This window comes from Numida meleagris, chromosome 2 (genome assembly GCF_002078875.1).
Source record: "Numida meleagris isolate 19003 breed g44 Domestic line chromosome 2, NumMel1.0, whole genome shotgun sequence".
NCBI classification, from domain to species: Eukaryota; Metazoa; Chordata; class Aves; order Galliformes; family Numididae; genus Numida; species Numida meleagris.
The window spans coordinates 59,854,988-59,870,009 of NC_034410.1; the positions used below are offsets into that span (position 1 = coordinate 59,854,988).

General features: G+C 40.9%; 1 protein-coding gene and 1 long non-coding RNA gene across 2 annotated transcripts in view; one reads left to right on the top strand and one right to left on the bottom strand.

Moving 5' to 3' along the window:
• The window catches only part of CAP2 (cyclase associated actin cytoskeleton regulatory protein 2), a 68,042-nt gene extending 56,212 nt beyond the window's left edge, over positions 1-11,830 (top strand). Inside the window, exons 8-13 of the mRNA XM_021385471.1 lie at positions 2,962-3,157; positions 4,021-4,196; positions 5,392-5,515; positions 5,732-5,814; positions 8,527-8,667; positions 10,219-11,830. Of these exons, the coding sequence (XP_021241146.1) occupies positions 2,962-3,157; positions 4,021-4,196; positions 5,392-5,515; positions 5,732-5,814; positions 8,527-8,667; positions 10,219-10,302 (804 nt within the window). The 3' untranslated portion in view covers positions 10,303-11,830. The remainder of the gene's footprint in view (positions 1-2,961; positions 3,158-4,020; positions 4,197-5,391; positions 5,516-5,731; positions 5,815-8,526; positions 8,668-10,218) is intronic.
• Positions 129-14,991, bottom strand: LOC110393056. Its single transcript, XR_002434764.1, has 4 exons — positions 14,810-14,991; positions 11,971-12,264; positions 2,273-2,335; positions 129-572 (listed from the first exon to the last, which is right to left on the bottom strand). It is a non-coding gene; the product is annotated as an uncharacterized LOC110393056 (long non-coding RNA).

A 15,022-nucleotide genomic window follows, 5' to 3' on the forward strand; every position in this document is an offset into this window, starting at 1 on the left:
GGCTTCTCATGTGTGAGTACTGCTTTAGAAGGAGAACATGCTTCTAATTGCCCAGATCCTTTCCCACCTCTGCCCTTGAAAAGTAAATAAGACATTCTACAGTCAAACAAGACCATGTCTGAATTTGATTATTTAAAATCCTTCTGTTTTATTTGTGTTTTCACTAGATCTTTCAGAGTTCTGGGAGAGGGATCATCCACTTCCCACAGTTAAATTCCTCTGAGTTTTTATTCTACTTTGGTTACCAGACATTCCCTTAACTTTGTTCCTGTTTCAAAAACCACCCACTAATACACTGCTTAGCACCATTGTTGGAGCTCAGAGTGTCCTGCATAGATTAGGCATAGGCCTTTAACACCTGAAGCAAAGAGATCAGCAGCAACCCACCTGTGTTGTATGCAGAGTACCCAAATAACTCCTGCATCTTTGTAGCTTTTGCAGAATGTAATTGGTGTTAATTACAAAAGAACGTCAGCTGCTTCTGCTTGTAGGTGACAGTTGTTGCTCAAACAATGACTCTTTCACACGCAAGTTTCTGGAAAATCACAGTACTGTATTTACACAGGTGGAAGCTGTAAAGTATGTTGGGAAATCAGAAGTCCAAATTTTTATCTCAAGCCACCAGTTATTAACCACTACTGCCAGTACTACCATTAATCTACTCACTTAAAGCACACATAATTCATAGCTACGTGTTCACACTGCGGTGTGGATGGTGAGTGTCATTTCTGTGTAGCTGAGTATTTTAAAAAGACCTGCAAATGCAACGTTCATAATTCTGGATAACCAGGACATAGTGAATTCAGTTGCTATGGTTGCAGGCAACAGATAGGAAGATCTCTGTTGCACCTCAGGCAGCAATAACTGTGCTACTAAATCCACTTACATTCATTTTTTACTATAGTAATTCACAGTTGTGCTGACTCTGCTGCAGGTAACATTACTGGCATGAGCATAGGCAGAAAGACGGGCACTGTAAATTGAGTTCCCAGTGGGGGAGTTGTCCCCAGTCTAAATTAATAACATATAATTACCAGATACGTATGCAGAAATGCTCAGAGTTAAATGTATCTATGCAACAATGAAATGTCTCTGAGAGCAGACAACATCAGAATCTGGTTCTGATGTATCTTGACAATGAATGATAATCAATTCCAAAAGAGGATTCTCCTCTTTTGTTTGCATTTGATTAAAAACATTTAATAGTACAGAGGAGAACTCATTGCCTTAATAGATCACAGATCCTTTCAGAAATAGTCAGACCATGCTACTACATTGGCTTTGTTACTCACCTGAGTACCAGGAATTCAATGAGTCTTATTGTGCAGTGCAGTTTTAATGCCACTAATGTGACAGAGTATCTTGCAATGTATTTATCACTAACATATTCATAAATGGTTGCCTTAAATGGAACAGTACCCACATGCTGAAGACCCATGTGCCTAGAGAAGGGTTACGTTAAGATGTTAATTAATGTTATTACTTTTCTGTGCTGCTCAAATCAGGGTCATACAGACTGAGAGGTCTGAATGCTGTTGGGTACTCAGACGTGCCAGACTCTTTTTTTTTTTTTGAAGGATGTCTGAAGAATAAAAAAAGCGTATGTGCCTCAGCCCCCTTCACCTTATCAATTTGAGATCACAAGCTGAAGCTAGTTTACTTTTTAAAAAATAGCTACAGAATCTACTCCTGTGAGATGCGTGAACCAGATGGATGCTATGATGTTTTTGCTTAGTGGAAAGCAGAAAGTGGTGGCATAGTAAGCAATTAAAAATATCCTCTGAGTCCAGCTATGTAATATCTATTCCAGTATTCATTACCTGGGATGCATTTTTAACAACCTGTATCTCCTAACAAAGGTAGCAAATTAGAAGAGACTTGACTCTGTAAGTCCCTGTCATTTTTCCACTGTATCTGCCTACCTAATGAATATGTGTTAGTGCAATGTACAACACTTGTATAGGTAGCTAAATTAATCAGAACCAGCCTATTTTTTTTACAGCAGTTCTTATAAAACAGTCTCTGCTCTGCTGCAGAGATGCTGTCTAGATGAGCAATTTCTGGCATCAGAGTGACGCTCAGTGGCAAGACAGGAAAAGTGATTCTCAGTTTCTCAGCTTCTATCTTTTCTACTAGTAGGACGCATAAAATTTTAATCAGCTCATTATCAGTATTTCCTGTTTGTTTGATAATATTATATATGAGCATTACCATTCAGACCAAAACATTTACTTTTGATTATGCGAACTACTAGAATGATTGTACTACTTACTTTATCAAGGTCCCCTCACTCATTATTCGTGTGCAGTAACCTCCTGCAACTGAAAAAAATAATCTGAAAAATAAAAAAATATTGAATTTCATAAAGAACTGACTTGAATGACCACAGCTTTGTACTCTACTACAATCCGAATCTTTGCAGATTACTTCAGCAGTCTGAAGAATAGCATTTTACATATTTTTTACAGTTGAGAATCTTGCATGTGTATAATTGACATTTCATGACCCTCCCAGTTATTTTTTAGACAAAACATTTTCTGTGTTTCTGAACACATGTCAAGTTACTGAATACAGTGTCTGGGAAAAAAAAAAAGAGAGATTTTTCCTTTTATTTATAGGAAGTATTTACATATCACACCACATATAAATCATATGGAAACATTAATATTAAAGATTTTTAATAATAGTCTTGGCAAGCATTTTGTATAAATACGTTAGGTGGAGTTGCTCTGCAGCAGAGTGGCAGCGTGGACTGCCTGCCTTTCCAGCCTTGCTTCCATTGATGGAAGGAAAGATTCAGCGTTATTTTTACTTGCAATGCTAGAAGTTCTTCTGAATCTGTGGCTGCCAGGAATCAATGAAACTCAACAGTGTCCAATGATGTTAACAAGCAAGAGCTATCATAATAAAGTGTTCCTTGAAAAACTGTATTTAAAAATAATTTCCATCTATCCCTCACAGGGTCCTGTTGCATCACCCATGTCTATGAGATCTGTTCTAACCAGCGGGTCATGCCTCTCTTCACCACCTCCACCACCACCGCCTCCACCGGGACCTCCCCCCATCTTTGATACAGAAACCCCCCCAAAGGATGAAGGAACGGCATCTCGCTCAGCCCTGTTTGCACAGCTTAACCAAGGAGAGGCAATTACCAAAGGTCAGGAGAAGAGAAATCAAATTCTGACCCTTGAGTCAAACTACATCAACAGCTGTTAGATGTACTGACCCAAATTCCACCAATGTTTTTAAGCTACGTTTAGGCACCTTAGACCTTTCTGAGGCTGGTACTGAGTATTCTGGATGAGATGGCACCAAACCCTCCTTTAGAAGTAGCAGCACTCAAGTTTGCTCAGTATTCCTGAAATTCACACCACTTCTTTCGAAGTCTCCATTTAATTTCAGTGCAACCGAGTTAGACATCTTCAATCCCCAGTAGCTGGTGAACTTCAGAGTTGCAATTACAATCAGAATTAATTTCTGTTTCTGACCCACAGTCAGTGTACCAACCTGTGTCAAAATGTGTCATACGTTGGGTGGAAAGGTGTGGCTCACAGATCGGTGCGATAAAGCCTTTTGTATTAATACTGGAGAGTTGTAATTAAAGTGGATGGCTGTGAATTTAAATACTTACAATTGATATAACTGCCTCTAGCGCTGCTGTATGGATAGGCCAAATTAGAAAAAGAATCTCATTTTTCTGGATGTAAAAATACTCATTAGCAAGATCACAGAGCTTTCTGCAGATAGAGAGGGACTAAAAGACTGCTGCATTTCTTGTAAAGATTTTAAGACGGCCCATCCACAGTAAAAGAGGTTTTATATAAATGGCTAAAAATATCTATGCCAGTTAAAATTTAGGTGGTTACCCAGGCAAAGCATGAGGAAATAAAAAATGTAAACTCATAAGATAATTTAACACAACTGCAAATGATTTAGATAGTATCTTTCTTATTTCAGTGTGAATAGCCTCAGGACAAGAGAACAGATTCTCTTTTACAACGACCTTTTTTTTTTTCCAAGGGCTTCGCCATGTCTCTGATGACCAGAAGACACACAAGAACCCCAGCCTACGTGCCCAAGGTCCACCTGCTCGTTCTCCCACGAAAAGCCATACTCCAAGTCCCACCTCCCCCAAGAATTCGCCACAGCAGAGTCATGCCCCCGTCTTGGAGCTAGAGGGGAAAAAATGGAGAGTGGTGCGTTCCGGTCACACCGCTGAATGGCACATTGCACACTGCAAAGCAGCTTGAGCACTGAGCGTCTTGCAAAAGGCTGTCCATGATCAAGTAGCAACAAATCAAATTTGCAACTAAAATGGGCTGATTCTGGATTACCCTGCCTTGCTGCAGCTTAGCTGTTATTATTCTCTAGGATCTAAAGTAAATTCAATTGTCTCTGAGAATCTAAAACAATTCATCTGAACCAGAGAATGTCAAAACCAACAAATAAATTCTAGCAAAATCAGACGGTGCTGCAGAAACAAATCCAATGGAGAATTCCAATTAAAATCCCTTCTTGCAGGCCACTCTTGTGAGAAAACGTTATTAGCACAGAGCACTTTTTCCATCCTTGTTAACCGATGGAATTATACATTTATTTTTCATCACTCTGTCACTCATTCCGTGCAAGCACATCTCTCATGCTTTGAAGTGCAGAAGTGTTTTCCTTTTGCTCAATCTACAGAAGAAAATGATAGCTTTGTCTAAAGCCTGGGAGTTCATTTATGGAGGCATGTACCAAACTATCTGGGAGTGAAAAGTCACATCACTGTGCTGGTTTAAAGAGGGAGGAAACAATAAGCAATTTAGTCATGCAGAAGTTTAACTACACAGTCATTACTGTGGAGTAAAGTTTGCACAAAGCTCAGCCACAATTTACCTGTTATTTTGCATTAGAGTTATATTACCTGGAACTTCCCTTGTGGATCCCTAGCCTTTCTTTGACATGCATGGAGTGTAAATGTCCTCCTTACTGTTTAAGGTACTGCCTGCACTGGTTCACAATATACTGTACAGAGCCCTAGATAGCATTGCTGGGAATGAAAACTTGGTTTGGCCTTCCGCGTGCCGGTTCTATGTTCGATGAGAGCCAAACAACAGTTTTGTGAGGGCATTCTTACACCGCTGAGAGCATAATGTCTTTGCTACCAAATCGATGGGTTTTGTCTTGCTCTATGCCAAGTTCTTCAGTTCTGCAGCTCTAGAGTGAACAAACACATCACCAAAGGCTGAGGTAGGTGAAATATCCAGTCACCAATCACATTAGATTCTTAAGCCACCAGAAGCATATTGTTCTGTCACAGTGATGCAGTGACTTGAGGATACGTTGTACTAAGCTCTGTCTGTTAGCTAGTTAAAGATAACCAAATAAATAAACTTTCTTCTGAAATAGGAATATCAAGAGGATAAGAATGACCTGGTCATTACCAACACTGAACTCAAGCAAGTAGCCTACATCTTCAAGTGTAACAAATCTACACTTCAGATAAAAGGAAAGATCAATTCAATTACTATTGGTGAGTGGATAGCTCAGCTGGGCTTTAAATGCCAATCTTGAAAAAACTGTCTTAAGCAACTAATAATGCATCTGAATCATTTCATTCATCTTAATGGACTGATAACCAGTGTGCAGCTATGCAGTACGAGAATGGAAACTTTTGTATTTAATGCAGCCGGTGTGTGTATATTTGCTTTTATCTTGCCTTTCTTGTTTATGATTATTTTTCTTTTAGATAACTGTAAAAAGTTTGGCCTTGTGTTTGACAACGTTGTGGGAATCGTGGAAGTGATCAATTCCAGGGATATTCAGATTCAGGTAAATATTTGTTTGGGGAAAAAAAAAAAAAACCAGAAAAAGAGAACAAGCAGAAAGAAAAGCCCACATGTAGCTACAGGAGATTATTAAAAACTCACATGAGCACACCAAGAATAAGAGACCGGTGCATCCAAACCTATCTTAATATGCAGTAAATTCTGCTGACGTATTTAGAAAGTGCCTATGAAAACTACTGAGCATTACTGAATAAACTTCATTTAGTCCAGTGCCTTCTGGTTCCAGTGAAACAGAGAGATCTATTCAATTGAATCACAGAATTATACAATAGCTTGGGTTGGAAGGGACCTTCAAGATCATCCAGTTCCAACTCCTCTGCCGTGGGCAGGGTTGAAGTATTATTACTTCTGGCCTTAATTTTGTTGCTTTCATGGTAAACAGCTCCTGAAGTTGAAAGTTTAGCAGTGCTTCAAATTCTGGCAGTTAGCTGATTGGTTTCTAAGCCCAGAAACTGGTTCTTTCTTTTTTTCTTTTATTTTCTTTTTTCGTCTCAATGAAAACATTCCAATAGACTGTCAAGGGACACCTAAATGACATAAAGTGAAAGCAGGCTCTTGGATGTCGAAAATCTCCCCTGCCAGCATCATGACACATTACATGAGAAGATAATGTAGATGCTTGTCTAGATAGGGGCTGTGAGTCTCTACTGGTTTTGTCCTAAATAGCCAGTGAGTAAAACTTCGTCAGAGATCATCTTCTTTGGTGGTTCTTTTGAAATGAAAAAATACATTTTCTAATCCATATTTTGCCCTTCCTGTAGCGGGCATTGCCCTATTCAAGATACAGACAGTCTGCCTGGCATTTACAGTATTTCACTCATTCCGTTCCAAAGAGGTCTAACTATACAAGCTCCAGTACTGGGTGGTGACCAACACAGATGATCTTGTCTTAAGAAAAGCCTCTGGGATGTTTTATTTTAAGAGAAAAAATAATCAAATGTGAATCAAGTTCCATTAAACTGCCAGTCTTCACAAAACGTGAGGTCTTTTGCTTAAAAGGCCGTGCCTGCAGTAAGACGTTAAATGTAAACAGGCCTGCTCCATGCTTCAGAAATACTGGTCACAGACACCACAGTAAAAAACAGCAGGATTTTTTTTCCTGTTTTGCACCTCCCGCAAGTGACTGATGTTGCTACCAGCTGCGCGTCATCTTCTGAGCTGTAACAAGCAGTTTGAGTCATGATCACTACCCATCTTCTTATGGCACGGACATTTAAACATCCCAGGCATTTGGCTGTTTTTTGTTGGTTTTTTTTTTAAATAAATAGATTAATTTTATCATTACTGCTAGAACCTTTCATGAAAGGCAAAAAACTCACATGTAAGGAACAGCAAAGCTGGACGTTGATAATATTCATGCAAAGGGGAAATATCTTTTCTAAGAACAAAAATTCTTTTGATTAAGCAGGTTCTATGAATATTGCATAAGGCTTCTATGGCTTAGAACAGAGTGGCGTTACACTTAAGATTCTGGCTATAAGCTGCCTGATTCTGCAGGGTTTGAGCATGCCAAGTGCTCAGAACCTCAATTTTCTCAGTATTTTGAAGATCTGAGCTCATAAATTGCAGATATATCACATATTCATGCAATGAATTACCCTGCAATTTTTCTGTATTTACTTCAGTGCCATACTTCTTGGCTCTCTTTTCTCCCAGTGGCATTTTATTTTTCCCTGATGTTTGCAAAATGTGTAACATTAAACACACCCTCCTTTTGCCCTCTATTGCACGAGATCCTGCAAAAGAGAGGAAAGATCAGGCTAGGAAGCACTGACCCATTATATACATCAGACTTCGGAGGTGGGGCAGAATGCAATAGACAGACCACTTGCTCTTTGTTTGCTGCCACATTTAAGGAACTGAAGCTGAAATTATATTCTTAACTCGAATGATAGGAGACGCTTTTTTTTTTAATAGTGAGTAGTTATCTGTCACGTGCTGTTATTGTTTTATAGCTCAAAATAACCTTTGCTCTTCCGATACACTGACCAGAGTGCACTGCTGGTTGCTGCCAGAGAGGGCAGGAGGAGGAGGAATTTTTGCTGACAACCACGAGTCAGCCAGTTAGCCAGGTAGAGATCTTTTGATCTGTAGAATGGTGAGAAGATTTACTTTCTTTTCTCCCCTCAAGTCAATCTTGTGCTTGCTTTTAATGTGACATAAGAAAAAACTTTAAAGATTTAACTAAATTAATCTTCATACTTTTTTAGGACTGTATCCTGCCAGAAGGGGATAAAAACCCTTTCCAGTTGTGTGCTATAAATCCGGGAAGAGTTTTTAAGTCTTTCGAATGCATCACAAAACACTTCTGTTTGATGCTGAAGGATGCTGAGATCCTTCATTTGCCCAGAATGGGTTGGAGTTCATGTGTTTCATTTCTTGCCATCCCGCTGATGAACAAAAACATCAGTGGGAGTAGAGAGAATGGAGGAAACACTTTCATCAAATCATGCATTAAAAGTTTGCTGCGTATTATAAGCTTGCAGTTGCATAGGGAACATTATTGTCACCATCAAGAACTTTCAGTGGTTAGCAAATGGATAGCTTCTATCTCAAATACAAGCATCATGCAGGCAGACGATGTACAGATCAGATGTTGATGGCCAAAATTAGACCTGGCAGGCAGTAAGAATTATATTAACAGTGTCTTTGTTTGCTTTTTAAGATTTGATAATAAGTATATTTCATTTTTCAGGTGATGGGGAAAGTGCCAACCATTTCTATTAACAAAACAGAAGGCTGTCACATCTACCTCAGTGAGGAATCATTAGATTGTGAGATCGTGAGTGCCAAGTCCTCTGAGATGAACATCCTCATCCCCCAAGATGGTGATTATGTGAGTGAGATTATTTTTAGAGATTCTCTCTCTCTACCCAACTAGTCTTGGTAGCTAAAACTGCTAGGAAAGTAAGAGCTAAGATAGCACACATATTAACATGACCGAGAAAAGATCCAAAACAACTGAATTTCTGTGTACCATTATCTCAGCTACCAGTGCAAAAAGAATGACTTTTTTGGCGGGGGCACAAATTTTGAAGATTAGACATTGTTTCTCCCCATTTTTATAGATGATGGCTTCATCTCCTGTCCACTTAATTTTCTTTTTTAAGTTGGTTCCTAAACATAATCTCCCAGTGAAACTCACTTCACACATTATTTGAGAGCACTCTGCCTGAGGAGGATGACGCTAAAGTTAAGGTACAAATTTTACAGCTCCAAGTGGAATTATAAAGTATTATTTACTTGGTTTTTTTTCCTAAAGCTGTTTATACACAAGTAGCATCTGCAGAACTCTTTCTAGTATTTTTCAAAATATTGTTCTTAAACATCACTTAAACTTGAGGTGTGCCTTTCCTAATGCGAAGGCTCCTTTTTTTGTCCTAACAAGACCTTAATACTTGGCCCTCCAGCATTTCTAGTAAAGCCATCCTCTGTCGTGTCACACTGTAGCAAGGCAACATGCAGGTAAAGCACACTTGTTCAACAGAGCAGTTTCGAAGCTGCACTGAATGACTCAAGACAGAATTTGAATTTGCTATAAATCTTCCACTCTGGAATATTGTATGGCAGAGGGGCTTAGGCTTTATAAAAGAAAAGACAAGAATTTGCATGCTCCACTTTTCCCGAAGTGACTACTGGATGCTCATCTTCAGGCAACTAAAAAGGGAATGATTTTCACTGAGTGCATATTCACCTGCTTCTGAATCATAAAGAGGTCTCTGATGAGTCTCTCCTCAAATTACTGGTATTATCTGAAATTACTGGCTATCAAAACACTGTGAGATCTGAAAGAAAAAGTCCTTTCCTCCACACTTTTGCTCTCTGGGATCTGAGGAGGACCCAACATCTCTCATGCTTTCACTGAATACATGGAATGGAAGGAAACTTCCTTCAAGGATCTGCTTTGTTTTGTCTGTCCCACAAAGAATGCTATGTCTCTTGAAGTATATCACGTGTGAAATGATAGGTTGGTGTTCTAGATTTTATTCTTCCGTATTGTATCATTTGCTTTCCTCCTTAAAATTAGTCTCCTCACTAAATCTCCACATCAAATCCCTTGTACTGTCTTCCAGGCCAGTCGCTGATGGAGTCGAAAGTCATTTCTGACATGAGGTTTATTTACTTAGCTGTTCCAAATAATGGTGTGAGAAGGATTAATACACAGGAGTACCATAGCAAGGCTATTCGAAACTAGGTAGCAGTAAGGCCTTTTCCTGTGTGGCATTGAAAATAGCTTCCTAGGGTGATGAGGAAGGCCTCTCTATAATCCTGGCGTGTCTGAGCTATCAATGCTTTCTCAGTCATGTAGCACTAATAGAATTCCACCAGTTTTCATGAGGTATCCGCTGTTTATCTAACCATCATTGTTGCTTTTGTTTCTTACCAGAAAGAATTTCCGGTTCCTGAACAGTTCAAGACAGCATGGGATGGATCTAAGTTGGTCACTGAACCTGCAGAGATCGTGGGTTAACCTCCTGACACCACTCAGCGCTCACTGACCGTGATCAGACCATAGCCAGCATAAACAACGCAGCAACGTAAAGAACTAGAAATAGCAGTAGCTCCTACTGCTGCGATAGGCCTTCAAGCATTAGCTGTGCATGCTAGAAACAATAACTCGTCTGGCACGCTTTTGTTAGGCACCTCAGCATTTCTCAAGTTTCCACGGTTTGCCTTCACTTACGGTTTTAATTCTCAGCGATGTCATGTGAATGTAATGGCTTGAGACCCCCGCCTTCCAGTCACGTCACTGGTTTGAAATACTTTATACGTTAAGCCAAAATACTGCATGATACACTTGGTTATCATATTGCTTCTGGGCATTCCTTCTTATGTTTCTGATAATCAAAAACAGCATTAAGACTCTAAGATGTTTGTTTTCACCTTTTACGCTACTCCTGTACAATGCAGAACAAACGCACCCCTGGAGAGAACTACTTCAGAGCTCCTTGTAGTTCTGTGGCAATCATTTTTTTTTTTAAGCAAGCAAAAAAAGGATAACTTTCAGCAATACATTTTCCTAATGGAAGATGAAATGACATGATATTTTAATCTAACACTTTTCTAGTATGTATATTTAGAAGATCCCTGTGTTTTCAGTGATATAAGATTTTATTATGGTCCACACAAACCTGCTGTTGCCCTCTCATTTCTTGCAAATCAGGAATTTTTTTTGAAACCGAAGCCTCATCTGAGCTAACGCCTTGCAGCAAATCACTTGAAAGATTTTGCTCCACAGATATGTTTTGTTGTTGTTGTTGTTGTTGAGACAACTCCTCATGCTTTAAAATTTCACACTGTATCTTGCAAACTGCACCTTTGCTATTCAGCAAGCTGGCACGGGAGATACCATGACCAGGCAGGTGGTTTTCCCAGGTCAAGAGGCACATGTCAGACATCACTTAGTTTGCTTGTTAAAGGTCCTTTAAAATCTATCATAGCTATCGCAGCTTCTATTCATTAAAATATCTTTCTGTTTCTTCCCTGCGTTTCTAAGACTTATTCAATTTCAAATACATCCACGAAGCAAAGCCATAGATTTATGACCTATCAGTTGAGCCCAAATAAAGCCCACTTGGCCCTTCAGTTCTACTTTCTATAGTCCCTATTGTACATGCTTTTTTAACAAAGGTGGAGTCTCGTATACATTTGTACTATTTCAGCACATAGTACAATCAAATTTTAAAATTTTGCAGTCAGCGTATGTTTTTGATCACTTGTAATACTTTGTAATGGTGAAATCAAAGTGAGATGCTTGCAGAGCTAGTTACAAGCTAGATTTTGTGCCTAATTTACCTTGAAAGTACATTAATCCTCGAGGGTTTTTAACTATCTTTGATTGTAAACCCTATATAACACAACAGTAGTGCTCATTCCGCAAGGTTTTGGTATCTGATCTTTAATCTATGTGTATGATGTGTTTGCCTTAGTATATACCATTTTTCAACAGTAAACTTCTTATGAAATAAAAAAGAAAAATGTACTTGTTTAAATACAAAGTTGTTCAGAGCTTACTGTACTGTACTGTTTGTCCTATACGCCCTCCCCATCTTAAATGACACTTCAAAAGCTTAACTGAGAAAAAGCAGCTGCTCCCCTCATCTCATCAAACATCATCGCATCAGCAGCCATCACCCACCTGACAGCGAGTAGTGGTTGTACTGTACACAAGCAGATAAACTTGAAGTTCTGTGCATATAACTTCCGTGACAGCAGTGGAACCCAGCTGTTTGAGATCCTCATTTCTAGGTACACCCATATCTTCCAGAGATTTTGCCTAGGGAGATGATCACAACCTGTGCAAGTTTATAAGGTCTGCCTTCTATTTTCAGCTTTTCCCATTGTTTCTCTGTATGTCTTTGGATGCGTCCCTCTCGTGTTAACAAACTCCACAAGCAGTCCGTCCCATATTTCACTTGGATGTGCGTCATATCTGAAAAACAGCATCACATACTTGTGATAAAAGGATTGCGGAAGGATTGTTTAATCTTCAAATCACAGTCATGATCTGTTCCATAAAATGATCTCATTTTTGAGCATTCTTATCTGAAAGACTGACCCATGTTTTTGTCCAGCATCAAACAGGGATGAAACCGTTACACAAAGACAGGAAGCCACGTGCTTCCACGGAGGCATGGCACAAAACAAGTACCAAATGCTTGCTGGTAAACAGAAAACAGCGAGGCAGCTCTGAGTTGCTACAAGGACAAATTCCTTTAGTTCTTCTGAAGGTTTCAGCTCTCTCCTCAAGGCTGGTTTACTTGTATCAGTCTTCTTTTAAACATTTCAGAGCAAACTCCCTTGTGGCTAAGCCTTCTCCCTAATGCTCACAGTCCTGCAATGTGCAAGACCCAAGCACAATCGCTGATGAGGATTTTTGAACAGGAAGAAGCCCTGTGCAGTAACACTGTGTACTTGAAGGCCTGACCACACCTGAGAACTTTGTCAGAGAGCAGAGGTTTAAAAGATAAGGAAGGAGACCTTTCATTAGAAGACCCAAGGTAATTGCTGGTAACTGGAAAAAACACCAACAAAGTCCAGGCAGCATTAGACACCAGAAAAGTAGAATAGGAGAGAGACTTTTAAAATATGCAGACATATTTTATCCAGTATGCAAAGTCAGCCACATGGCACTAAGACATAACTATATTTCGTCAGTTCTAATCCTCAGGAAAAATATTTGCTGTATGCTCCCAGTAGTTCAGGCTGCTCTCTGCAAACCTGTCTTCAAAAATGCTAAGTAACGAAAAATAAATGAAATAAATCTTAGGTTCTGATTCTACCCTATATGACTTTGTGTACAATTAAATGTTAAAAACTCCTTTTTGAAAAAATTGTTACATACATCTTGAGTTAGAAATAATCACCAAGCTGCAAAATGATCATTTGACGAGAGATCCCAACTGTAATCAGTTGCGTCCACATTCTCACCAGCAAGCCTGACCTGTGTTTAAGGACTGACTCCAGCAAGGAATGAAGTGCTTAATGCTGAGAATCATAGAATCATGAATGGCTTAGGTTGGAAGGGACCTCGAGGATCATCAAGCTTTAACCTCCCTGCTGTAGGCAGGGCCACCAACCTCCATATCTAATACTAGACCAGATCAGCCCTAACGTTCCATCAGTCCCTTCTTTTTACTGCACGCTGCCACATAAGATATGCCATTTATTTCAGCTTGGTCTGCGTCACTTCTGCACTGCTTTAAAACAGTGCCTCTGCTCTGAATCTAAACAGAGAACAGTACCTGTGGTGCTTATATTGTTACGGAATGGATGTGTACAGTGTAACTAGCCTGTTCATTTTTATAAACCTGCATGGGTCAAATGTTCGCTAGGCTGCAAATCAGCTGGTAAGATACACAAAATAAGAGATTTTTATCTAAGTTTTCAAATGTAAACATCATTTTTCTTGTGATATCTCACACTTTCTTAAATAGAACCTCTGTGAAAGGACCTCATGAAGCGCAACAAGGAGAAAGGCCAAACCCGGGACAGGCTGGGGCCTCTCATGTAGAAAGCGGCAGAACAAGGGGCAAGGGGCACAAACTGGCAGACAGGAGGTTCTGTCTAACCACTGGACAGCAGTTCTGTGCTGTGCAGGTGATGGAGCATTGGCACAGGCTGCCCACAGGCTGTGGGGTCTCCTCCTTGGAGATCTCCAGAAGCCGCCTGGCCGTGGCCCTGGGGACGCCGCTCGGGTAGGGCTGGGGCTAGGTGGGCGCAGAGGGCCCTGCCAGCCTCAGCCGTCCTGCGGTTGTGTGATATCGGCTTAGTTATTCAGAACGTCGCTTCCTTTGTGGAAATGGGACGTATTGAAGCAGTGAATCCGTGTATCCACCAGATGGCAGAAAGCAGCTGAGGCGCGGGCAATCGCCCGCTCTTCCTGTTAATGAGAGCCGCTGGACTCGTATTTACGGAGGCTGTGTACGCTATCAAGGGACTGAGAAACTCTGCTCTGCAAAAGTCACTGTTAAGACATTAGAAGATCATCTTGGTAAAAGGTTTGAGGGGAATGAGTACAGAAGAAGAAAAAACATCTACTTGTTGGAATAATTTGTTTTTTTGAACACCACCATTTCCACAATTAACACCGTTTCCATTAAAAGCACGTCATAAAAAAACTGATCGTGAAACTAATACTTAGCAGAGCTAAGTATGCTGCATTTGAAATCCAGAAATATTCCCAGCGTTCTAGCAAATTAGGTCCTTGTTTCCCGGTGCCACAGGTGTTGGTGGGATAAACCGCCCGTGTTCTTTCGGATTTCGAATTTCGGATGACGTATGAGTTCTCGAGTCCTCACTGTGTTACAGGGCGGCGGGTAGGCATCGCCGCTGGGGCCGCTCGCGCCCTCACACGAAGGGGTGGGGGTGGGGTCGGGCGGGCTGGGACGGCGGCTCTACCTACACCCAGCCGGGGCGGCTGCGGGGCAGCAGCGCTCGCTTTGCGGGTGCAGGGACCCGCCTGAGAACAGCCCTACCTCGGCGCTGGGCGATACCATCTGGTGGCAGAGGGGTGGGAAGGCTGGTTCCCTCCCGGAGCGCGGTGTTTCTCGGCGTTGCCTGCTCACCCCCCCCGCCGAGTGGGAGAGGCGAGGAGCTCCCTCGCGCACGCGCGGTGCGGGCGGCGCTCGGCGTCAGCGGCGATGCCGGAGATGGCGGAGCCCGGCACCGAGCCGGTCACGGCCCGCAGC